The following is a 25,985-nucleotide window of genomic DNA, read 5'->3' as shown; positions in this document are numbered from 1 at the left end:
CGGGTTTCACTATGTTGCCTAGGCTGGTTGAGAAAGTTTTTAATTCCTTCACAGAGCTGTGTGACCATCACCACTATCTCGTTCCAACACTTTTTCTTTTCTTTTTTTGAGAAGGAGTCTCGCTCTGTCGCCAGGCTGGGGTGCAGTGGCGCGATCTCGGCTCACTGCAACCTCCGTCTCCCAGGTTCAAGCGATTCTCCTGCCTTACCCTCCCGAGTAGCTGGGACTACACGCATCAGTCACCACGCCCGGCCTTTTTTTGTTTGTTTTTTGTTTTTAAGAGCTAACATTCTGGCCGGGCACGGTGGCTCAAGCCTGTAATCCCAGCACTTTGGGAGGCCGAGACGGGCGGATCACGAGGTCAGGAGATCAAGACCATCCTGGCTAACACGGTGAAACCCCATGTCTACTAAAAAATACAAAAAACTAGCCGGGCGAGGTGGTGGGCGTCTGTAGTCCCAGCTACTCGGGAGGCTGAGGCAGGAGAATGGCGTAAACCCGGGAGGCGGAGCTTGCAGTGAGCTGAGATCCGGCCACGGCCACGGCACTCCTGCCTGGGCAACAGAGCGAGACTCCGTCTCAAAAAAAAAAAAAAAAAAAAAAAAAGAGTTAACTTTCTGTCACCCAGACCAGACTACAGTGGCACCTTCTTCTCTCACTGAAGCCTTGAACTCCTGGTCTCAAGCGATCCTCCCACCTCAGCCTCCCAAGTTGCTGAGATTACAGGCATGAGCCACTGTGCTGGATGAATTCCAGAACTGTTTCATCAACTTAAACGGAAACCCTGTCGGCATTAGCAGTCACCCCGTCCCTCCAACCACACGTCCATGTTCGCTGTGGATCTGCCTGTTACGGACATTTCTGTGTGTTTCTGCTTTTTTTTTTCTCTTTTTTTTGAGACAGAGTCTTGCCCTGTGGCCCAGGCTGGAGTGCAGGGACATGATCTTGGCTCACTGCAACCTCTGCCTCCTAGGTTCAAGCAATTCTCCTGCCTCAGCCTCCTCAGTAGCTGGGACTACAGGCGCCACCACACCCAGCTAATTTTTTGTATTTTTAGTAGAGACGGGGTTTCACCATGTTGGCCAGGCTGGTCTCGAACTCCCAACCTCAGGTGATCCGCCTGTCTTGGCCTCCCAAAGTGCTGGGATTACAGGCCTGAGCCCCCACGTCTGGCCTGGCTTCCTTCATGAAATAGGTGTTGAGGGGACCACAGCTCTGAGCCCACTCCCCAACCACGTTTCTGCACTGATGGAGGAGGCGGGGCTAGTCTGAGGGAAGCAGCTAGAAGACTTAAGATGTTCTCTGTGCCCCGTCCCCTCACAGCTGCATGGCCTCGGACAAGTCGCTTCTGTGCTGTCTGTGGAGAACTATCTAAAAGTGGGATTGGAGCTGGGGGCGGTGCCTCACACCTGTAATACCAGCAGCTCGGGAGGCCGAGGTGGGCGGATCACCTGAGGTCAGGAGTTCGAGACCAGCCTGGCCGACGTGGAGAAAGAGTTTAGAGTCTTGTTCATGGCGAAACCCTGTCTCTACCAAAAATACAAAAATTAGCTGGGCATGGTGTCGGGCGCCTGTAGTCCCAGCTACTCAGAAGGCTGAGGCAGGAGAATCGCTTGAACCTGGGAGGCGGAGGTTGCAGTGAGCCGAGATCACACCACCGCACTCCAGCCTGGGTGACAGAGCAAGACTGCGTCTTGAAACAAAAACAAACAAACAAACAAACAATAAAAGTAGGACTGGCATTTCCCTCTCATGGTCATATGCAAATGGGCGAATTAAATTCTTTCTGGAAGAGGCCGGAAAGGCACTGCATGAATGGGATATACCGCGGGCACCACGGACCAGCTGCTGCAAGGTACGGCCAGAGTTCTGCCGCCTCGGGGAGGCCTGCGTATCCTGAGACGAGAGATGCTGCCTTCTCACCTCGGGTGCCTGGTCTGGCCCAGAGCCCGTCACACCTGGGCTGGTGCAGTCCAGGTGAAATCCGCCCTGCCAGCCACCCCCACCACCTCCCTGGGGGGCCCCTACTGGGCCTGCATTCTGACATCATGCCTTCAAACTCAACGGTGAGGCTGCAGCAACACGCATCCCATGTGACGCTGAAGATGGGGCTTGGGGCTGACTTTGAGCCCTTCCTCTCCTTCTCTGTTTTCTCACTACAATGTTGTGCCACCATCACCACCATCCTCTCCAGAACTTTCTCCTCTTCCCAAACTGAAGCTCCGTCCCTGTGAAACATTCAGTCCTTGTCTCCCTCCCCAGCCTCCCGGCACCCCCCATCCTACTTCCCGTCTCTGTGAATCTGACGACTCTAGGGGCCTCCCAGAAGTGGGATCACACAGGACACGTCCTTTCGTGTCTGGCTCCTCTCACTGAGCGTGAGGTCCTCGAGGTTCATCACGCTGCAGCCTGTATCTGGATTCCCTTCCTTTTCATGGCTGAGTAATATTCCACTGTCTGGTTGGACCATGCTGTGTTTATCCACTGATGGACGCCTGGGGTGGCAGAATTCCACCCTGGAGTTGTTGGGAATCGTGCTGCTGTGCACATGTGTGTGCAAACACCTCTTTGAGTCCCTGCCATCGGTTCTGTGGGATCTATACCCAGGAGTAGGATTGCGGGGCCCTATGGTAACGCCATGTTTACCCATATGAGAAGCCGCCAGGCTGGGCCTTGTTCCATCCCCACCAGCCGCGCACGAGGGTCTGTTTCTCCACCTCCTCTCCTGCTCTTGTCCGAAACCGCACTTGTTATCTGAGCCTCAGTGTCCTATTAAATAGGCACGGGATTCCTCCAAGGCTGCTGGCAGGCCCTGTGAAAGGCTGTCAGCTCCAGCTGCCGTTAGCCTTAGAGGCACAATGGTTATCTCTGAGCTGTCAGGGAACCAGGGAAGAAAGGCTGGTTGGAGTCTCTCTTTCTTTTTTCTTTTTCTTTCTTTCTTTTTAGACAGGGTCTTGCTCTGTTGCCCCGGCTGGAGTGCAGTGGCACCATGATAGCTCACTGCAGCCTGGACCTCCTGGGCTCAAGCCGTCCTCCCACCTCAGCCTACGGAGTAGCTCTCTCTTTCTTTTTCTTTTTCTTTTCTTTTTTTTTTTTAAAGAAACGTTGTGTTTAATGGTAAAGCTTAGCACACCCCAGCCCCAGGAATGGCGTGGAGCTGTAGCAGAAACAGGCAGGTGGCCCCCATGGAGCCTCACATGGCGAAGAGGATAAGGAAGGCGATCATCACATGGAAGAGCCCCATGACCTCAGACAGGGCAAAGTCCAGAATGGCACAGAAGAAGAAGAGCTGCTGCTTGAGAGACAGGTTCCTGGCATAGCCAATGATCAAGTTGCCCAACACTGTTCCAATGCCAGCCCCTGAACCTGCCACACCAATTCTGGCTGCCCCAGCACCAATCAACTTGGCTGCTGTGTCAATGTCCCAGGAGACAACACTGGTCTGGAACTCCCGTCTGGCCACCTGGAGTGGGAAGCTGCTGTAGGAAGGCTGTTGAGATGAATTCACCGGGCTGTTCAAGAAGGAGGCAGATGGGAGGCTGAGACAGGAGAATGGCCTAAAACTCAGGAGGCAGAGCTTGCAGTGAGCTGAGATACGGCCACTGCACTCCAACCTGGGCGACAGAGTGAGACTCCGTCTCACAAAAAAAAAAAAGAAGGAGGCAGACACAGGCCTGATTAGCCCCCTGGTACAGCAGCGGATCGGAGCTGGAGAAATGAGCAATGGCCCGGTGGTCTGCATTTTTTCAGTCGTTGGTAACTAACATGAATTGATAACGCCATATCTAGATTGCCATCACCTCTCCCAGCACTGGGGGGAAATACCCCTCCACACTGCCCAGCCCACAACCCTGCCTGTTGCTGGCTCCCGGCCCCAAGTCACCTGCACTCCCCCCTGTTTCTTTTTTTTTAGACAGGGTCTTGCTCTGTTGCCCAGGCTGGAGTACAGTGGCACCATGATAGCTCACTGCAGCCTGGACTTCCTGGGCTCAGGCCATCCTCCCACCTCAGCCTCCAGAGTAGCTGGGACCACAGGTTGGCAACACCCTATTCAGCTAATTAAAACATTTTTTTTTGTAGAGACGGGGCCTTGCTGTCACCAGGAACTCCTGGGTTCAAGCAATCCTCCTGCCTCGGCCTCCCAAAGTGCTGGGATTATGGGTGTGAGACACAGCGCCTGGCTCTAGTCTTTTTGGGTGTCCCTTGGGAGTGATCTGGAAAGCTTTGGGGAAGTGCACAGAGCAGAACGGGTGCCTCCTCAGGGCGTGTGGACACGCAGACACATGCAGACACACACAGGCACATGCCGGCACACACAGGCAGACACACACACACAGGTACACGCAGGCACACGCAGGCACATGCAGGCACACACACACGCTCACCCACAGGTACACGCAGACACACGCAGGCACACGCAGACACGCCCACACATGGGTACACGCAGACACATGCAGAACCAGATTCACACACACGCTCACACGCAGGTATACGCAGACACACGCAGGCACAGACATGCTCACACACAGGTACACGCAGACACGCAGGCACACGCAGACACAGAGACGCTCACACACAGATACACGCAGACACACAGGCACACGCAGGCAGACACACACACACAGGTACATGCAGACACACACAGGCACACACAGGCAGACACACACACACAGGTACATGCAGACACACACAGGCACACACAGGCAGACATAGACACACGCTCACACACGGGTACACGCAGACACACGCAGAACCAGATACACACACGCTCACACACAGGTACATGCAGACACACACAGACACACGCAGAACCAGACACACAGACGCATGTACACACACGCAGACACATGCAGCACAGGCACGTGCTCCCAGAGCAGGAGTTGTGAGGCTGGTGGAATCCAAGAATGAGTTTCCCAACCCACCGCAGTGGGGCGGCCTCGGATGACGTGCAGGCACGCAGCCCGGATGGCCCCAGAGGACCGCAGCAAAAACAAACACGCCGGGTCGATTCCAGCAGAACCCTTCGACCCAGGCCTGTACGCTGTGTGCTGGGAATCTGCCCTGGGTGGGGCTGTCCCACTCCCTCCCAGAGTTCGCTGTGGTCCCTGGATGCTTGCTGACCCCAGGGAGGACAGGGCGGGCCGCGGCGGGTGGGGGATGGGCACTGCAGCAGCTGCTGGCCGCCCTCACGCGTCTGGGAAACAGGAACTCTTGGGAACGAAACTTGGTCTTTTAAATGAATTAATTAATTTAAGAAACAGGGTGTTGCTTCGCTGCGCAGGCTGGAGTGCAGTGGTGCAATCACAGCTCACTGCAGCCTCGACTTCCTGGGCTCAAGTGATCCTCCCACCTCAGCCTCCTGAGTAGCTGGGACTACAGGTGCGCACCACCACACCTGGGTAATTTTTTTTTTTTTTTTGAGACAGAGTCTCGCTCTGTCGCCCAGGCTGGAGTGCAGTGGCCGGATCTCAGCTCACTGCAAGCTCCGCCTCCCAGGTTTACGCCATTCTCCTGCCTCAGCCTCCCAAGTAGCTGGGACTACAGGCACCCACCACCTCGCCCGGCTAGTTTTTTGTATTTTTTAGTAGAGACGGGGTTTCACCGTGTTAGCCAGGATGGTCTCAATCTCCTGACCTCGTGATCTGCCTGTCTCGGCCTCCCAAAGTGCTGGGATTACAGGCTTCAGCCACCACGCCTGGCCTTATCTGGGTAATTTTTAAAACTTTTTTTTACAGATGGGGTCTCCCTGGATTGCCCAGGCTGGTCTCAAACTCCCAAACGCAAACGATCCTCCTGCCTCGGCTTCCTGAGTAGTTAAGACTACAGGAGTGCGGCACCACCCTGGCTAATTTTTAAAATTTGTTCTAAAGACGGGGTCTCGCTATATTGCCCAGGCTTGTCTCAAACTCCTGGGCTCAAGTGATCCTCCCACCTCAGCCTCCCAAAGTGCTGGGATTACAGGTGTGGGCCTCTGCACCCGGCCTGAATTTGTTCTTAACTCATTCACGCTACATGAGTCACCAGGGCTGTCCCGTGTTCAAAGTTCCAGTAAGTCTTTGTACTCCTGTTGGCAGGGTCAGGACAAGGTCCACCTTGCAGGCTGGGGCCGTGGGGGCAGTAAGTTCAGTCTCTGTGTTGCATAACCAATCACCACCCATGTGGTGGCTTCCAACACCATCCACTTAGTACATCACAGTTTTGGGGGATCAGGAGTCTGGGAACAGCCAAGCCAAGGCCTCTGCTCAGGGTCCCCCTAGGGCTGCAGTCTGGGTGTTGGACGGGGCTGTGTCTCATCCGAGGCTCGGCTGGGGAAGGTTCCTCATTCAGCATTCCCTCAAGCTGCTGGGACCATTTGCCTCCCTGTGGTTGTAGGACCGGGGTCCCTGTTTCCTTGCTGGCTGTTGCCTGGGGGACACTCCCAGCTCCTAGGGGCCATGCTTGGGTCCTAGCTATGAGGCCCTTCTTGGCCTTCTCGCAATGCACTGCTCACTTCTTCATACCAGGAACCAGCAGGGGAGTGTCTTCCCATGACTCTGCTAAGCTAGAGTCTTCTGGCTGGGTGTGGTGGCTCACGCCTGTAATCCTAGCACTTTGGGAGTCTGAGGCAGGAGAATTGCTTGAAGCCAGAGGCAGAGGTTGCAGTGAGCCGAGATCATACCACTGCACTCCAGCCTGGGCGACACAGCGAGGGAATAAATCTAAAAAGAAAACACAGAACACCCCTATATAAAATGTTATGGCATTATGGCATGGTCACAGCTCATTGCAGCCTCGACCTCCCAGGCTCCAGATCCTCCCACCTCAGCCTGTCAAGTAGCTGGGGCCACAGGTACGCACCACCACGCCCGGCAAATTCTTTTATTTTTTTTGTAGAGACGGTGGTCTCCTTGTTGCCCAGGCTGGTCTTGAACTCTTGGGCTCAAGCAATCCTCCCACCTCGGCCTCCCAAAGTGCTGAGATTACAGCCGTGAGCCACCACGCCCGGCCTCACGCTTGTCTTATTCAGCATTAGGACATCATAGAGGGTGCTGATTCTTACAGGTTTTGAGGGTCTGAGGGTTTTGAGGCTCAGAGATTTGCTGAGACTCAGGTAGACGTAGGCAGAACTGGGACCAATTCCCCGTTAGAGCCGGGGACCCTCAGAGAACCCAATACGGGACCCAGGGGACCGAGGGCAGCCTAGTGCTGACTCCTTACTTGCCCTGCTCACTACTCTATTTTAGGAAGTGATTTGCATTTTTCTATTTGATTGAATCTCTTCCTGAATGCTGGCTCCGATTCTTTGTGGAATGAGGCAGAATATAAATAAATCAACAGAAAACGGTGCTCCAGCCATGAGTGGGAGACTGCCCGTCCTGCAGGGCCGAAGGAATGCACGAGCAACGTCCGCTCAGGGTTAGGCTCAACGGCCGGTAGCCCCAGGTTTCATGGCTAACCAGGCCGGAGAAGCTGGGCAGAAAAGCACCTGTTTGCAGCTCCTGTTCAGTGGGGTTTCTCCCCCTCAGCCCTGTGGACATTGGGGCTGGATCCTTCTCTCTGGGGTGGGGCCGTCCTGGACACCGCAGGGTGCTGAGCAGCGTCTCTGGCCTCCACCGACTCCCTGCCAGGAACCCCTCAACACCCCGAGACCAAGAATCATCAGCTTCCAAACGTTAACATGCCCAAGTAGGGAAACCATGCTAAAGGAATTTAGCTAAGGTCACAGAGCTGGGAAGGGGTGGATCGGGGCCTCAAACCCCTGGCTCCTGGCCCCCTAGGGGCCGAGCTGTGGGGATTTGGATCCCAGACTGACCCCCGGCATGGAAAACCACCAGCGTGGAGCGGCGCCAGACCTGCTTGTCTGTCGCTTGTCTGCGAGAGGCCAGGAAATGGCTGGGAGAGGGAGAGACGGTTAAACGAAAAAACATCCCAAGAATGCACACTGCTCGTCTCCGGCCCTGGCAGCCCGCCCCGCCGGTGCCTGCAGCAGAGGGTCCCATGATTTTGGGCTCCGCCTCAGCATCTGCGGGATGGGTGCCACTGGGCGGGCAGGTCCAGACCTCGCCAAGGTCTGCACAGGGGTCACCCAGACACACCTGACTCAGACCATGTGGCTCAGTTTGTTTTGAAATTTCACTGCCCAGCGTAACAGGGCCGAGGCCACTCCCAGCGCGGCTGGCTCCGGTCCGGGTCTCTGTGTCCTGCAGCTCAGGGTGGCCGGGGCGGGCGGGAGGACAGGCACCTGGCACCCACCCAGACTGCACCCTGGCCATCAGGCTGTCCCGGGAAGCCAGGCGGCCGGGAAGATAAATGGCAGAGTCAACAGGGCAGGTGCAGGAAAGGACGCTCCCTGTGTGTGCTTCTGAAGCCCTGAGCACACAGCCCTGTCGGCTGGGAATCTGGAGTGTTTTCCTCTGAGGTCTGCAAGTGTTTATGGTAACGAGGAGGGAGGAGGGCACAGGGACGGCAGCCGCTGGGCAGCAGCTCCACCTGCTGGTCACCTTCCTCGGTGACACACAAGGACAAGCTGCCGATCGAAGGGGCTTTGGCAGAAATACAGGGAGCAGGGGACGCACCCCCACGGACAGGGGCTTTTCTGGTTGCCAGACGTGCAGATGACGGGTCTGACATCCCCATTTCCCAGGAACTCTGTGGATGGGTGTCCTGGGGCTGCCGTAAGCAAGTGCCACAAATGGGGGGTTAAAACCACAGATACGGATCCTCTCCCAGTTCTGGAGGCCAGAAGTCCCACATCACGGAGTCTGCAAGCCTGTGCTCCCTCCAGAGGCTCCAGGGGACCCTTCCTGCCTCCTCCAGCTCTGGGCGTGCAGGTATCTCTCGGCTTGTGTCCTCCTCCCTGGACACCCAGCCAGACTCCACTGGAAATTTTAAAAAAACCGTTGCACCCTCCTCAGTGCCCATCCCAGAGCACCCACTCAATAAATGCTGGAGGAACTCCGGGGCAGGGGAATGCAGGTGTGTCCAGGGGTCAGGGCCTAAACACACAGCTAAGTGAGTCCTGCCGACCCCACCAGCCCCAGTCCTGGCCCCTGATATTGGTCCCGGCCTGGCCTGCTCACCCCTTCATACCTTTCTGTCTAAGAAGCAGGGATAGGATGCGGCCCTGCTGCTCTCTGCCTGGTTTTTTTTTTTTTTTTTTTTTTTTTTTTGAGACTGAGTCTCACTCTGTTGCCCAGGCTGGAGTGCAGTGGTGCCATCTCCACTCACTGCAACCTCCACCTCTTGAGTTCAAGAGAGTCTCCTGCCTCAGCCTCCCAAGTAGCTGGGACTACAGGTGCACTCCACCATGCCCGGCTAATTTTTGTATTTTTAGTAGAGACAAGGTTTTGCCATGTTAGCCAGGCTTGTCTCGAACTCCTAACCTCAGGGGATCTGCCCACCTCAACCTCCCAAAGTGCTGGGATTGCAGACGTGAACCACCATGCCCAGCTCTCTGCCTGTTCTGTTTTATTTTATTTTAGAGACAAGGTCTTGCTGTTACCCAGGCTGGACTGCAGTGGTGCAATCACAGCTCACTGCAGCCTTGAACTCTTGGCCTCAAGGGATCCTCCCCTCTCAGCCTCCCAAGTAGCTGGGACTATAGGTGCCATCAAGCCCAGTTAATTTTTACTTTTTTTTTTTTTTGAAACAGAGTCTCAGTCTGTCTCCCAGGCTGGAGTGCAGTGGCGCAATCTTGGCTCACTGCAACCTCTGCCTCCTGGGTTCAAGCGATTCTCCTGCCTCAGCCTCCCGAGTAGCTAGGATTACAGGTGCGTGCCACCATGCCTGGCTAATTTTTGTATTTTTAGTAGAGATGGGGTTTCACCATGTTGGCCAGGATGGTCTTGAACTCCTGATCCCAGACAACCCATCCGCCTTGGCCTCCCAGAGTGCTGGGATTACAGGCATGAGCCACTGCGCCCGGCAATTTTTACATTTTTTAAGAGACAGAGTCTCACTATGTTGCCCAGGCTGGTCTTGAACTCCTGGGCTCAAGTGATCTTCCCCACCTCAGCCTCCCAAAGTGCTGGGATTACAAGCGTGGGTCACCGTGCCTGGCCTCTGCCTGGTTGTTGAGGCAGAGACTGGTGTCTTCTTCCCTCGTCTTCCCCCCGTATCAGGCCTCAAGAAAGACTTACATGAACCCTGTGGGAACATGCACTAGGACGTCCCTCACCAGAAGTGCCTTCACTGCAGGCCCAGCCTGAAAGTGATTAATCTCTGCTTCCACCTCTCCCTTCCCCCAACAGTTTGTCTAAAAGTGCCTAGTGGCCTGGGTGACAGACTGACAAGGTGTCTCTCGGGTGGCCTGGAGCACCAGCTGTCAATTCCTTCACTTGCAAATTACCCAGGAGGGGTTAGCAGAGATACTGAGTTCCCAAACCACAGGGGGGTGAGAACAGGTCTGAGGCTGTGGGGTGGGACATGGGGGCCCCTCCCTGGTCCCTGGTGTTGTTCACTAAACACAGCAGCAAAGCTGTGTCTGCAGCCAGGACACCTGCAGCCAAGCTCCTGGCTGCACTCCCAATGCCCACTTCTGCAGGGGTTTGCCCCCCACCCTGCAGGGATGGGACACCTCCCCTTCTCCTCGAGGGTGGGGACACTGTGACATGATCCTCAACAAGATGCCTGGTCAGGCCCCATTCACTGTGCATCACCCAACAGGTGTCAGAACAATGCATGAACCATTATATGGTCTAAGATGTGGGCTCTGCTCAAGGTAGGCACAACTGTGTGGAATAAAATATCAAGGTTTCACAAGGTGACAAGTGGCCAGTTGCTCGAGTTGTGTTAGAGAAACAGAGAATGTCTGGGACGGGACGGGGAGGCGAGAACAGTTTGTGGAGGGTATGGCATGCAGCCTGTGCCCTATAACCCTCGCTTTTTTTTTTTTTTTTTTGAGGCGGTGTCTCGCTCTGTCGCCCGGACTGGAGTGCAGTGGCCAGATCTCAGCTCACTGCAAGCTCCGCCTCCCGGGTTCACGCCATTCTCCTGCCTCAGCCTCCCGAGCAGCTGGGACTACAGGCGCCCGCCACCTCGCCCAGCTAGTTTTTTGTATTTTTAGTAGAGACGGGGTTTCACCGTGTTAGCCAGGATGGTCTCGATCTCCTGACCTCGTGATCCGCCCGTCTCGGCCTCCCAAAGTGCTGGGATTACAGGCTTGAGCCACCGCGCCCGGCACCCTCGCTTTAAGCCAGGATGCCAGCATCATCCTATGTCACCTACCACCCATCTCTTGAAGTCATTGCCAAAGTGAAAAAGCAAAATGGAAATACTTTGCCAAAGGGACGAGAGACAAAAAGTTGAGGTCCTTAATATATAAAGATCTCCAACAAATCAATAAAGGTGAACAAACCAGCTTAATAAATGTGGGATCCTGGATCAGGTCATGGAACACAAAAGCACAGGGAAATGGAAAAAAGGATGAAATTTGAATCAGCCCTGTACTTAATATTGTAGCAAGGTTGATTTTTTTAGTGGTGATAAATGTTCTGTAGTTATGGAAGATGTCAGCCAATGGGAAGCCAATGGTGTAAGGGAACACTGTACTATTTTTGCACCTCTACTGTAATTCACAAATTATCTCAAAATTTAACAAATAAATTGTTAAAAGTGAACATAATCCACAAAAAGCATTATAAATGTTCATTATGAAAAAGTCAAGCTCTCCAGTAATAAAAAAGATTATAGATCATACAATCAGATGTTACTTTTAGCCTTTAAATGACAATTTTTTTTTTTTGAGACAGGGTCTAGCTCTGTTGCCCAGGCTGAAGTGCAGTGGTGCAATCATGCCTTACTGTAGCCTTGACTTCCTGGGGTCAAGGGATCCCCCTACCTCCACCTTCCAAGTAGCTGGGACTACAGGTGCATGCCACCATGGCTGGCTAATTGTTAATTTATTTTATTTTATTTTATTTATTATATATATTTTTTTGAGACAGAGTCTCGCTCTGCCGCCCAGGCTGGAGTGCAGTGGCGCAATCTCGGCTCACTGCAAGCTCCGCCTCCTGGGTTCACGCCATTGTCCTGCCTCAGCCTCCTGTGTAGCTGGGACTATAGGCGCCCGCCACCGCACCTGGCTAATTTTTTGTATTTTTAGTAGAGACGGGGTTTCACGGTATTAGCCAGGATGGTCTCGATCTCCTGACCTCGTGATCTGCCTGTCTTGGCCTCCCAAAGTGCTGGGATTACAGGCGTGAGCCACCGCGCCCGGCCATTTTTTTTTTTTTTTGAGACAGAGTCTTGCTCTGTCACCCAGGCTGGGGTACGGTGACGTAATCTTGGCTCACTGCAACCCCCATCTGCCAAGTTCAAGTGATTATCCTGCCTCAGCTTCCCGAGTAGCTAGGACTGCAGGTGCAAGCCACCACGCCCAGCTATTTTTTGTAGTTTTAGTAGAGATGGGGTTTCACCATGTTGGCCAGGATGGTCTCGATCTCTTGACCTCAGGTGATCTGCCCACCTCGGTCTCCCAAAGTGCTGGAATTATAGGCATGAGCCACCGTGCCCAGCCAAATTGTTAAATGTTTTTGTAGAGATGGGGTCTTGCTATGTCACCCAGTTTGGTCTCAAACTCCTGGGCTCAAGCAATCCTCCTGCCTCAGCCTCCCAAAGTGCTGAGAATATAGGCATGAACCACTACACCTGGTCCAACTGGCAAGTATTTTTTTAAAATAGATAATATCCAGGGATGGTCAAGGTGTGATAAATCATGGACTAGCACACAGTGGGTGGAGGACACTGGAATTGTAAGCAAGCCTTCCTCTGGAAAACTGTCCTAAGGATATGCTCATAGGATTGTGCAGAGGTGCACACACAAGCACTTTCCTGAAGCATTATTATGGATAAAGGTAAACAAATAATAAACAACTTAGATGCCTTGCTTGAGCCCAGGAGTTCCAGGCTGCAGTGAGCCCTGATGGCGGTACTGTACTCCTATTTAATTTAGGAGATTAGTTCAGTAATCTATGGTACAACCATAAGATAAAACACTTAACATTCACTAAAAAGGATGTTGCAAATCTGTATTTGAAAATGTGGAAAGAGTCCCATAATATATTGCAAAATTAAAAAAAACCCAACAAATTAAAGAAGAGTATCAATAGTATGAGTCTATGATTATTCGGAAAAGTCCATACATGTGTGGGTGTAGTGCATATTTTTTAACACTACATGTTTGGAAGAACTAAAAGTCATCAGGACAGGTTGGAGAAGTTGGCTCCAGGATTGGGATAGAAAAAATATTATATCTCTGGAGCATATTTTTTGTGCCAGAAAGTAAGGAAACTCAAAGAATTATGGCAATGTATCAGAAGGACACAGAGCCAGCGTGGCTGGGTGCCAGTGGTTCATGCTTATAATCCTACCGCTTTGGGAGGCTGAAGTGGGAGGATGGTTTAAGGTCAGGAGCTCAAGACCAGCCTGGGCAACATAGGGAGACCCCCATTTCTGAAAAGAATTTAAAAAAATAGCAGTGGCACGTGACTGTAGTTCCAGCTACTTGGGAGGCTGAGGTGAGAGGATTGCTAGAGACCAGAAGTTTGAGGCTGCAGTAAGCTGTGATTGCATCACTGTACTCCAGCCTAGGTGACAGGCAAGAGACCTTGTCTCCAAAAAAAAAAAAAAAAAATTAGCCAGGCATGGTGGTGTGTCCAGCTACTTGGGAGGCGGAGGAGGGAGGATCACTTGAGCCCAGGAGGTTGAGGCTGCAGTGAGGCATGATTGCACCACTGCATTCCAGCCTGGGTAATAGGGCAGACCCTGCCTCAAATAAAGAATAAGAGAGAGGGATGGAAGGAAAGGGGAAAGAAGGAAGGAAGGGAGGGAAGGGCGGGCCTTGTTCTTAGAAAAAGTCCACCAAGATCTTTAGGGTTAACGGGGCATGATGTCTCCAGCTTGATTTCAAATGACTGGAAATAAATTAATATGCATACATGTATAAGTACATGCATATAATTCTGTGTATATATAACTGCATAATGATATATCTAGTATATATGCCATATAAGTAACTATCTTTCTGTGTATATATAGATATACACACACATATCCACCTGCAATTTATACATAAATACATAGACACACATACATGTGTATACACACACACGGTGAACGATGGAATGAGAGAACGATAAAATAAAAAATAGGGCAAGTGTAAACAGTTGGCATATTTGAGTAGAAAGAGTATATGAAGTGACTGCATCTATTCTTGCAACTTCTCAGTAAGTTCGAAACGATATTGAAAACAGCCAGTTAGAAATAGGCAGCCTGGAAGAGACTTTAATAGTCTTCATCCCCAGACTGGGATTACCAGGGGAACTTTTCCTTTTAAAAACAAAATGGAGACATCATTCATATACCATAAAATTCACCCTCATAAAGTGTAAAATTCAGTTTTCAAAAAATTTTATTATTATTTTTTGAGACAGAGTCTTGCCCTGTCGCCCAGACTGGAGCGTAATGGTGCGATCTCGGCTCACGGCAACCTCTGCCTCCTGGGTTCAAGTGATTCTCCTGCCTCAGCCTCCTGAGTAGCTGGGATTACAGGCGCCCGCCACCACGCCCAGCTATTTTTTGTATTTTTAGTAGAGACGGGGTTTCACCATGTTGGCCAGGCTGGTCTCGAACTCCTGACCTCATGATCCACCCACTTTGGCCTCCCAAAGTGCTGGGATTACAGGCGTGAACCACTGCACCCAGCCAAAATTCGTTGATTTTTCAGTATCCCTTTTTCTTTAAACCTTTGTGTGTTTTCTGAAAAAATTTTTTAGCAACGAGCCAGTGTTACTTTTGTAAACGTAAAGTTGTACTGTTTAGATGATGAAAAACGAACCTCTCACCCGCTCTGTAGACTGTGGAACCAGGGCTAGCTCAGCACGGCCTTGCAGCCGTCATGATGGGGTGAGATCGGGGAGGACTAAGAGCTCCCACCTTCCACTGTCCCACCCTCCAGCTTTGCCCACTCCAGCCCAAGCTGTGTGGCAAGACCCCTTGTTGGTGCAGGTGCTGGGGGCTGGCGGCTGCTGGCATTCCCACCTTCTAGAGTGACTTTCACACTCCCTGATGAGTTTCCCATTCTGCTCAGCAGGCCCATAAATTCAAAGCAAGGGCCGCAAATGGGGAACCTGGGATGGCACGTCTGGCTCGGGGAGCTGGGAGCCAGTGGGGCCAGACAAGCTGCTGGTGACCTCGGTGTCCCAAGAGCTCAGCTGAGGCTGAAAAGGAAGGATAGGGAGGGAAGGACACTCGCAGACTCTGGAAATGAGTGCAAATCCCAGCCCTGACATTTGACAGGCAAGGGCTCAAGTGAAAAAGGAGGTAGAATGTACACATACACGCACACAGGCATCCCTCAATGGGAACTCAGAGTGAATATCATGTGTAGATCCAGTAGAATGTCACCTTGGGCCAGGCATGGTGGCTCACACCTGTAATCCCAGCACTTTGGGAGGCCGAGGCGGGCAGATCACTTGAGGTCAGGAGTTCGAGACCAACCTGGCCAAGATGGCAAAACCCCGACTCTACTAAAAATACAAAAAATTAGCCAGGCATGGTGGCAGGTGCCTGTAGTCCCAGCTACTCAGGAGGCTGAGGCAGGAGAATCGCTTGAGCCTAGGAGGCAGAGGTTGCAGTAAGCAGAGATCGTGCCACTGTACTCCAGCCTCCAGCCTGGGTGACAGAGCGAGACTCCATCTCAAAAAAAAAAAAAAGTCACCTTGAAATCATAATGAAAGTGGAGAATCCTGACATCCACTACCACGCCAGGTGATCAAACTCTTCAGCAGTAAGTCATGCGGCTACCGTGTGCCCTTGATAGGATGTGATGAGAAGGCCCTCGCATCTGAGGTTTTTCTCCCCAAAACTCAACACTCCAGTCTGACCATGAGAAAAACACTGGACGAATCCAATAGAGGGACAACCTACAAAACACCTGACCAGACCTCCTCAAGACTGTTCAGGGCATCAGAAACAAGAACGCCGGAGAAACTGTCTCAGCCCTGAGGAGCCAGAGAAACAGAATGACTTCTTAGGATGGCTGGATGGGTGGGTAGGTGGACAGACGGATGGGTGGGTAGGTGGACAGACGGATGGGTGGGTGGATGGATGGGTAGATGAGCCTATGGGTGGATGGGTGAATGGGTGGATGGATAGGTGGATGGGTGGGTGGAAGGATGGATGAGTGGATGTATGGCTGGCTGACTGGCTGGCTGGCTGGATGGATAGATGGATGGATGGGTAGGTGGGTGGATGGATGGATAGATGGATGGATGACTAGGTGGGTTGGTGGTTCGGTGGATGGATGGATAGATGGATGGATGGATGGATGGATGGATGGATGGATGGATGGATAGGTGGATGGATAGATGGATAGGTGGATGGATGGATGGATGGATGGATAGGTAGATGGATGGATGGATGGATAGGTGGGTGGATGGATGGATAAATGAATGTCTGGGTAGATGGTTGGGTGAATGGACAAATAGACGATGGATGGATAGATGGATGGGTAATTGATGGGTGAGTGAATGTATGGATGGTGGATGGCTGGGTGGTTGGATGATCGCATGGAAGGCTGGATGAATGGTGGATGCATAGATGCATGGATGGATGGTGAATGGACGGACGGATGGATGGATGGATGGATAAGTGGATGGATGCCTGGGTGGATGGCTGAATGAATGGATGGATGGATGGATGGTGGGTGGGTGGTTAGGTAGATAGATGGATGGATGGGTGGATAAGAGGATGGATGCCTGGGTGAATGGCTGGATGAATGCTGGATAGACGGATGGATGGAGGATGGGTGGCTACAGACAGACAAGTTAGAAAGGTAGATGTCAGATGAAATAGTTACAGATACACACACTCACCTTTATGCATACATGCATGTACACACATATATTCCCACACATATCTTCCACACAAATGCAGATATTTTCACGCATGTATGTCCTAGGACTTTCCTGAATTTAAGTTTTCTGAGACATCCCAATCTGAGCTTCTTCCTGCTTCCTCCCTCGCCCCTTCCTCTCTGTCCACAGACGTCCAGTCACAAAATTCTGCCAATCTGGCTTCCACAAGGGCGGCCAGTTATTGACTTCTCTTTACCACCCTCACCTCCGACAGGCATTGTCTTGCCGGCATCCTTAGGTGTCAGGAGGGGCTCTCCTGTTTTGGATCTGGCCCTTCCATGTCCTCACCACATGGCTGCCATCTTTCTGATGCATAAGCCTAACCCCCTAAGTCCATGACATAATCCTGGCTTTCCCCGCTGGGCTGTGTGGACCCAGGGGCTGATGGTTCTCTGGGGTGGGGCTGTCCTGGGCACGGCAGGGTGCTGAGCAGCGTCCCTGGCCTCCCCAGACTTCATAACAGGAGTACTCCCCTCCAAGTTGTGACAACCACAGATGTCCCCAGACATCACCCAGTGTCCCCCAGGGGCCAGGGTCAGCCCCAGGTGAGGACCCCGGGTTGGAGGTTTCCCCACGGAGAGTTGCGGCGGCAAGAAGACACCAGGAGGATGTGACCTGCACGGAATCACCAGATCCTCCCTGAACATTTGGCTCCAGGGTCTCTGCCTGGACAGAACCATTCCCAGATGCAGACCCAGGGGCCTCTCCTGCCCCTCCGACCTCACCTGCGTGCCCTGTGTTGCTTCCTGTGCCGGGGAAGCTCACCCACGCTCTCAGGTCCTGGCCGGAAGGACAGAGGGCTCCCCGGGCACAACGTCTTCTGATGAGAATCACAGCTGCTGAGAGGCAGCTGCAGGGGGCTGGGAAAGTTCCGGGGACCCAAGGGAGCTGTGAGATCTAGCGCCTGGGATGGCAGAGGCTCCGGCCAGTGAGGACAACAGTGTGGGGGTCGGTACGCAGGCGGTCACCTTGTAACGGCCACAGACGGGCTGCAAATGGGAGGCAGGCCTGGGCTGCTGAGTCACCCGGGCCTCATGCAGTTTGCAAAAAGCTGTAACTCGAGGCAACATCACACCGACCGTGGAAGTGTGGAAGGGAGGCGGACGCTGTCTCAGCCTCCAGGAGCTCTGGGTGGGCATCTGATTAGCGTTCATGACCCCGGGATGCCAAACACATGGAGTAGCCTCTGTGACTGCCACGTAACCCACGGACGCTTTCTCAGGAGAGGCCCTGTGGACGCCGGGGCCAACCTTTCTCCCGGGTGGGGCCGTCCTGGGCACTGCTGGGCACTGCTGGGAGAACAGCAATCCTGGTCTCCACCCTCTCCATGCCAGGGGCACCCCCAGTCATGACAACCACAGATGTCCCAGACGTCGCCCAGCGTACCCTGAGGACAGAATCTGTCCCCCGGTGAGACCCCCTGGGTTAGGGGATTCCTGGGACCCCCGAGAGACTCCGCGTCCCATGATCTTCTGCTCCACTGAGGTCCCAGGAGGCTGCACACATTGAAATCCACAACCTGAGTTGGGAGGGAGAGAGGAGGAGAGTCCCAGGAGCTGGGGGTCCCCCTGGTTTACACGTTCTGCCCCATCGGGAACTTATTCTGTTGTCGAGTGTGAGCAGGGAGCAGATTCAACATTTTTCCCATAATAAACACAGGTCTCTCCCTCTCTGCACTCTGGACACTGAGGCTGGATGGTCCTCTGGGGTGGGGCTGCTGTGGGCACTGCAGGGTGCTGGGCAGTGTCCCCGGCCTCCACTCACTCCACACCAGGGGCACCACCCAGTCATGACAACTACAAATGTCCCCAGACATCGCCCAGCGTCCCGTGGGGCAGGATCACCTGACTGAGAACCACTGCTAGGTGACCGTTACCCTCACCATGTTCTGTGAAAAGGGTCGCTGCCAGGGTTAGACACAGCAGGAGCTGAGGCTGCGGGAGGCTGGTGACCCCTGGGCAGAGGGAGGGAGGGAGGGAGGGAGGGCTGATGCCTGGCTCTGGGCTCAGGCAGATACAAGATGATTAGTCAGTAAAGCACCAGGGAGCAGGGGTGATCTGACCAGGCTCCGGCTGCCTCCTCTCTGGGGTGAGCACTTTTCTTCCCAGAGAATTCAGAGATGCTTAGATGTTGAGGAAGGTTTATTTTGTTTTTTGTTTGTTTTGGAGTCAGGGTCTCACTCTGTCACCCAGGCTGCAATGCAGTGGTGCGATCTTGGTTCACTGCAGCCTTGACCTCCCAGGCTCAAGCCTCCTCCCATCTCAGCCTCCCGAGGAGCTGAGACGACAGGCATGTATCAGCATGCTCGGTTAATTTTTGTACTTTTAGTAGAGCTGGGGTCTCTCTGTGTGGTCCAGGCTTGAACTCTAGGGCTCAAGCGATCCTCCCGCCTCAGCCTCCCAAAGTGCTGGGATTACACGTGTGAGCCCCTGTGCCCAGCCCTGGCTGGAGGATTTGAATTCCTCCAGGTGGAGGAATTAGAAACCATTTAAAGGGAAAATACAGAAAGTCTTGATTTAGCCTGGAGAGGACCAAGAAGTGGCTTTAGAATGGAGAAGGAGGTTTAGATGGTGTAGAAGTTGACGAAGTGAGTTGGGATATAATTAACGCAGAACTTATTTTCACTTTTTTTTTTTTTTTTTTTGAAGACAAGATCTCACTCTATTACCCAGGCTAGAGTGCAGTGATACGATCATAGCTCACTGCAGCCTTAACCTCCTGGGCTCAATTGATCCTCCTGCTTCAGCCTCCTGAGTAGCTGGGACTACAGGCACGTGCCACCACATCCGGCTAATTTTTGTGTTTTGTATTTTTTTGTAGAGACAGGGAGTTGGGATTACAGATGGGAGCCACCACGCTCAGCCCACATGATCATCTTAATAGATGCAGACAAAATTCAACACCCTTCATGACAAAAACACTCAACAAATTCGGAACACAAGAATATTCCCTCTACCCAATTAGAGGCATGCACAAAACACCCACAGCTACCATGATACTCAAAGGTGAGAAACTGAGTGCTTTTCCCCTAAGCCAAGAACAAGGCAAGGAGCCATGGCTCACGCCTGTAGTCCCAGTGCTTTGGGAGGCCAAGGAGGGAGGATGGCTTGAGCCCAGGAGTTCAAGATCAGCCTGGGCAAGATGGTGAGCCTCCATCTGTACAAAAAAAAAAAAATTAGCCGGGCATGGTGGTGCTCACCTGTAGTCCCAGCTCCTCAGGAGGCTGAGGCAGGAGGATAGCTGGAGCCTGGGAGTTTGAGGTTGTAGTGAGCCATGATCACACCACTGCACTCCAGTTGTCCAGTCTGGGCAAAAGAGCAAGATCCTGCCTCAAAAAATTAAAAATAAGTCAGGGCCAGGCTCGGTGGCTCATGCCTGTCATCCCAGCACTTTGGGAGCCCAAGGCAGGAGGATTGCTTGAGTCTAAGAGTTCAAAATCCTATCTCTGCAAAAGGTTAAAAAATTAGCCAGGCATAGTGGTACATGCCTGTAGTCCCAGCTGCTTGGGAGGCTGAGGTGGAAGGATCACTTGAGCCTAGGAGTTTGAGGCTGCAGTGAGCTGTGATTGTGCCACTGCACTCCAGCCTGAGTGACAGAGTGAGAGCCTGTCTGTTAAAAAAAAAAAAAAAATTTAAGGCTGGGTGCTGTGGCTCAAGCCTGTAATCTCAGCACTTTGGGAGGCTGAGGTGGATGGATCACTTGAGGTCAGGAGTTCGAGACCAGCCTGGCCAACGTGGTGAAACCCCATCTCTACTCAATATACAAAAATCAGTCGGGCATGGTGGCAGACGCCTGTAATTACAGCTACTCGGGAGGCTGAGGCAGGAGAATCACTTGAACCTGGGAGGCAGAGGTTGCAGTGAGCTGAGATCATGCCACTGCACTCCAGTCTGGGTGACACAGCAAGACTCTCATCTCAAGAAAAGAAGAAAGAAAAGAAAAGAAGGAAGGAGAAAGAGAAAGAGAAAAGAAAGAAAGAAAGAGAGAGAGAGAAAGAAAGAAAAGAAAGGAAGGAAGGAAGGAAGGAAGAGAAAGAAAAAGAAAGAAGAAAGAAGGAACGAAGAAAGGAGAAAGAAAGAGAAAGAAAGAAAGAAAGAGAAAGAAAGAAAGAGGGAAGGAAAGGAAGAAGGAAGGAGAAAGAAAGAAAAAGAAGGAAGGAAGGAGAAAGAAAGAAGAAAGAAAGAAAGAAAAAAGAAAGAAAGAAAAAGAAGGAAGGAAGGAAGGAAGGAAGGAAGGAAGGAAAGAGGAATAAGACAAGGTGGCCATGCTCACTCTTTCTATTCAGTATCATTACTGCAAATTCAAGCCAGGGCAGCTGGGCATGAAAAGGAAAGAAAAAGCATCCAGATTGGAGATGAAAAACCATCTCTCTATCTGCAAACAGCCTGCTCTGGTGTAAAAGGTCCCCGGGTACAATTTGTGCAGCAGAAATACGGCACTTCACAGGCTGCTTAGAAACCTAGCAAGTCTCTTGAGCACAAACTATTTTCCTAAGCTCGGTGGGGGCGTGAGAGGGTGGCCGGAGACTGGTGACAATGTTGTTTGTGCACTCGGAGAGTCCAGCTGAATCGCAACTGGCCTTTACATCCTAATCAGCTCCCTGGGGACAATCTGAAAGTCATCGGATTAAAAAGTCACACTGAGATAAACCATCACGACGCGTCTCTCTGCAAAGCGACAGGTAGTAAACAGACCTTAACGCACGTCATGAGGTTTGTTTTTCTTTTAAAAGTCAACAGCTGGTGAATCGCACAGGGCCGGGCAGGGCGGTCAAAGGGCCCGTTTCCCCGGCTGGGAAAAAAGCAGGAGCCCAGGGCGGCGGCAGCTGGACGCCGGCCCCGCGGAACTTTCTCCCGTCAGTCAGGGGCCATATTTCTTAGCCATCCTCCTCTGACCTTCATTTCAAACCGCCTGCTGACGCATCTAACCTTGGCCAGTTCCGTGGGAACTCCAGACTCAGGGTGACCAACCTGACCTGGGTTGCCTGGGGTTGCCCTGGTGGGAGGGCTCCAAGGCCTTGGACCCAGCAAACCCGGGCTTGCTGATCACACCGCAGACCCGTCAGGTGGCCATCCTTCTGGCTTCCTTTCCTCCCCGACTCCCTTGCTTTGTCTTGGTGGTGGCACCTGTCTTCCCAGATACTCAGGGATGACATCAGCCGTCCCTTGCTGGCCCTGGTGCTAGTTGACTCCCAGGTCTTGAGTCTCCCTCTGTGGCCCAGGCTGGAGTGCAGTGGCGTAATCTCGGCTCACCACAACCTCCCACTTCCAGGTTCAAGCAATTCTCCTGCCTCAGTCTCCCGAGTAGCTGGGACTACAGGCATGTGCCACCAGGCCCGGCTAATTTTGTATTTTTAGTAGAGATGGGGTTTCTCCATGTTGGTCAGGCTGGTCTCGAACTCCTGACCTCAGGTGATCCGCCCACCTCGGCCTCTCAAGGTGCTGGGATTCCAGCCATGAGCCACCACACCCGGCCGTCTCTTTTCTTTCTTCTAAGATGGAGTCTCCCTCTGTGGCCCAGGCTGGAGTGCAGTGGTGCGATCTCAGCTCACTGCAACCTCTACTTCCTGGGTTCAAGCGATTCTCCTGCCTCAGCCTCCTGAGTAGCTGGGATTACAGGTGCACAACACCACGCCCAGCATTTTTTTTTTTTTTTAGCAGAGACAGTGTTTCACCATGTTGAACAGGCTGGTCTTGAACTCCTGACCTCAAGTGATCTGCCCGCCTCGGCCTCCCTAAGTGCTGGGATCACAGGCATGAGCCACGTGCCTGGCCTCCCAGGTCTCATTTCTTGCAGATCTCAGAGTCTTTCACGTGTCTCGGGATCTTCCTGTGTCGCTCCCACCTCTGCTGTTTGACTTTGGTCCCCTCCTCCCATGTCAGATGATGGGAGCAGTAAGGAAATAATGCCTTGATTTAGCTCATTTAGGCCCTGCGCATAGGGGGCTGTACTAAATCTAGGAGCATTTAAAACCTCACTGCATACACACTACAACATGGATGAACCCCCAAAAATCACACTCAGTGAGAGAAGCCAGACAAAACGCCACACAGTGTGTGATCCCATTGACATGAAATGTTCAGAACAGGCCAGTCTCACTCTGTCGCCCAGCCTGGAGTACAGCGATATGATCTTGGCTCACTGCAACCTCCACCTCTCGGGTTCAAGCGATTCTCCCTCCTCAGCCTCCTGAGTAGCCTGAATTATAGACGTGCACCGCCACACTTGGCTACTTTTTGTATATGTAGTAGAGACAGGGTTTCACCATGTTGGCCAGGCTGGTCTCAAGTGATCCACCTGCCTTGGCCTCCCAAAGGGATTAGAGGTGTGTGAGCCACCATGCCCGGCCTTTATAGCATATAATTTTATCTCAATAAAGCTGTTAGGAAATAAACTATAGGTAACAGCATTACCAACAGGTTGGGCCTTTTATCCAGGTGGATTTTTCGAATGAACCAGTTTTAAAAGTACCATTAAAAAACAAAATTATGGCCGGGTGCAGTGGCTCATGCCTGTAATCCCAGCATTTTGGGAGGCCGAGAGGGGCGGATCACGAGGTCAGGAGATTGAGACCATCCTGGGGAACATGGTGAAACCCCGTCTCTACTAAAAATACAAAAATTAGCCGGGTGTGGTGGCGGGCGCCTGTAGTCCCAGCTACATGGGAGGCTGAGGCAGGAGAATGGTGTGAACCCGGGAGGCGGAGCTTGCAGTGAGTGGAGATCGTGCCACTGCACTCCAGCCTGGGTGACAGAGCGAGACTCCGTCTCAAAAAAAAAAAAAAAACTTCTAAGAGGTAAGGAAAAAAATAGAACAGGTAAAGAAAATGGGTCAGTCTTTTTTCTCTATCAGGCACATAACAATTTTCCATATTTTATAGATAAAACTGAGGCTTAGAAATGGTAGAATTGTGTGAATTCTATCTTGATAAAGCTATCGTGTATATCTATGTCTCTACATCTATTTATCCATCTACCCATCCATTCACTCATCCATCCATACATCCACTCGTCTGTCCATCCATTCATCCATCCATCCATCCGCTCATTCATCCATCCACCCATCCATTCACCCATCCATCCATCCATCCATCCACTCATCCATCCATACATCCACCCATCTGTCCATCCATCCATCCATCCATCCATCTGCTCATTCATCCATCCACCCATCCATTCACTCATCCATACATACATCCACCCTTCCATCCATCCATCCATCCATCATCCATCCATCCATCCACTCATCCATCCATACATCCACCCATCTGTCCATCCATCCATCCATCCATCCATCCGCTCATTCATCCATCCAACCATCCATTCATTCATCCATCCATACATCCACCCGTCTGTCCATCCACCCATCCATCCATCCTCCATCCACCCATCCATCCACTCATTCATCCATCCACCCATCCATCCACCCACCCAACCAACCATCCATCCATCTGCCCACCCATCCATTCACCCATTCATTCATCCATCCATCCACCCACTCACCCATCCATTCACCATTATCCATCCATCCATCCATCTACCCACCATCCATCCATTCACCATTCATTCATCCATCCATCCATCCACCCATCCACCCACCCACCCAACCAACCATCTATCCATCCACCCACCAACCATCCATCCATCTGCCCACCCATCCATTCACCCATTCATTCATCCATCCATCCACCCACTCACCCATCCATTCACCCATTATCCATCCATCCATCCATCTACCCACCCATCCATCCATTCACCCATTCATTCATCCATCCATCCACCCATCCACCCACCCACCCAACCAACCATCTATCCATCCACCCAACCAACCATCCATCCATCTGCCCACCCAACCAATTATCCATCCATCCACCCACTCATCCATTCACCCATCCATCCATCCATCCACCCATCCATCCACTTATCCATCCAACCATCTATTTACTCATCCATCCATCCATCCATCCATCCATCATCATCCATCCATCCATCCACATACATACATACTAGAAATGGTAGAATTGCAACTAGAGTTCAAGACTTGCAAATCCTGGTGCAATAAATATTATTCTTTCTCGTTTTTAAATGTTAATATCTATTTTGTTTTTCAAAGTTGAGCACGATATAAGTATGTTGTTCCTTGGATTCCTGATGCTCTCAGTAACCTAGCAACTCAGCACCTCACAGAGAACAAGAAGAACCTCTCGCGCAGAAGGTTCGGCTTGCAAACAAGCCATTCCACACTGGAAGGCTGTGTGAACCGATGATGTGGAAGAATAATCATCCCTCCTTATGAGATTTGTAAGGCATACTCCCACTTGCCAATACTATTTGCCAACATACTACTCCGCCTCCTCTCTGTTTCCTCTCTTGTAAGATGGCAACAACGCATGCAGGATTATTTCCGTCCCTTTCTTTAAAACTTCTGGTATTTTAAAGATTTTCTAGTATATCATTGTTTTTGTAATTTGAAAATAAAAGGTTATTTTTTTTAAAGGGAGAGATTATAGGGGACTGAGTGTGTGGCCTTGAGTTTGTCTGTTTCCAAACTCCCTGTTGAGGCTGTTCAACCAAAGAACCAATGTTGGGGGAAAGTCTATCCCAAGGCTCCAGCCCAAAGGAAGCTCTCTTTTACACTGGGTGTGTTAGGATGGAGGAGAGCCACAAAGCCAATAAAAAGGCACACAACAAACTGGAAGAAAATAGTAATATGTAGCATATGTAGCATAGTGCTTGTCATATGTAAAGAGCACCTACAAATCAATAAGAAAATAGTCATATGTAGCATATGTAACAAAGTGTTAGTGCTTGTCATATGTAAAGAGCACCTACAAATCAATAAGAAAAAACTCAATAGCCAAATAGAAGATATACAGAGGTACTTAGTGCAAAGATACTAACAATCAGGAAAGAAAGGAATAGGTGACTGATTTCACTGAGGGCCAAAAAATTGAATATTATAACATCAAAGAGACACTAATTTCACATAACTGGCTGGCAAAACTTTTAATTTTAGTTGATAATCATTATGGCAAGGTTGTGGGGGAACTGGCATTTTCACTCACTGTTGACAGGAGTTCAAGTTGCTATA

General features: G+C 51.7%; 2 protein-coding genes across 3 annotated transcripts in view; both read right to left on the bottom strand.

The window, feature by feature from the left end:
• Positions 1–25,985, bottom strand: part of GNG7 (G protein subunit gamma 7) — a 207,198-nt gene that overhangs the window by 69,393 nt on the left and 111,820 nt on the right. The window lies entirely within an intron of this gene.
• On the bottom strand, positions 1,737–3,980 carry LOC117075702 (ATP synthase F(0) complex subunit C1, mitochondrial-like). Its single transcript, XM_033198288.1, has 2 exons — positions 3,669–3,980; positions 1,737–3,539 (listed from the first exon to the last, which is right to left on the bottom strand). The coding sequence occupies exons 1-2, from the start codon at positions 3,740–3,742 to the stop codon at positions 3,194–3,196; spliced, it is 420 nt and encodes a 139-aa protein (XP_033054179.1). The 5' UTR covers positions 3,743–3,980; the 3' UTR covers positions 1,737–3,193.

This window comes from Trachypithecus francoisi, unplaced genomic scaffold (genome assembly GCF_009764315.1).
Source record: "Trachypithecus francoisi isolate TF-2019V2 unplaced genomic scaffold, Tfra_2.0 Lachesis_group5, whole genome shotgun sequence".
NCBI classification, from domain to species: domain Eukaryota; kingdom Metazoa; phylum Chordata; class Mammalia; order Primates; family Cercopithecidae; genus Trachypithecus; species Trachypithecus francoisi.
Note: the sequence above shows the minus strand (reverse complement) of the source record. Positions and strands in the feature narration are given on the sequence as shown.

Coding starts and splice junctions, on each gene's coding strand:
- LOC117075702 (XM_033198288.1), bottom strand. CDS start 3,742: ATGCAGACCACCGGGCCATTGCTCATTTCTCCAGCTCCGATCCGCTGC. Junction 3,540..3,668: donor AGGGGGCTAATCAGGCCTGT/GTCTGCCTCCTT, acceptor CTCCTGTCTCAG/CCTCCCATCTGCCTCCTTCT.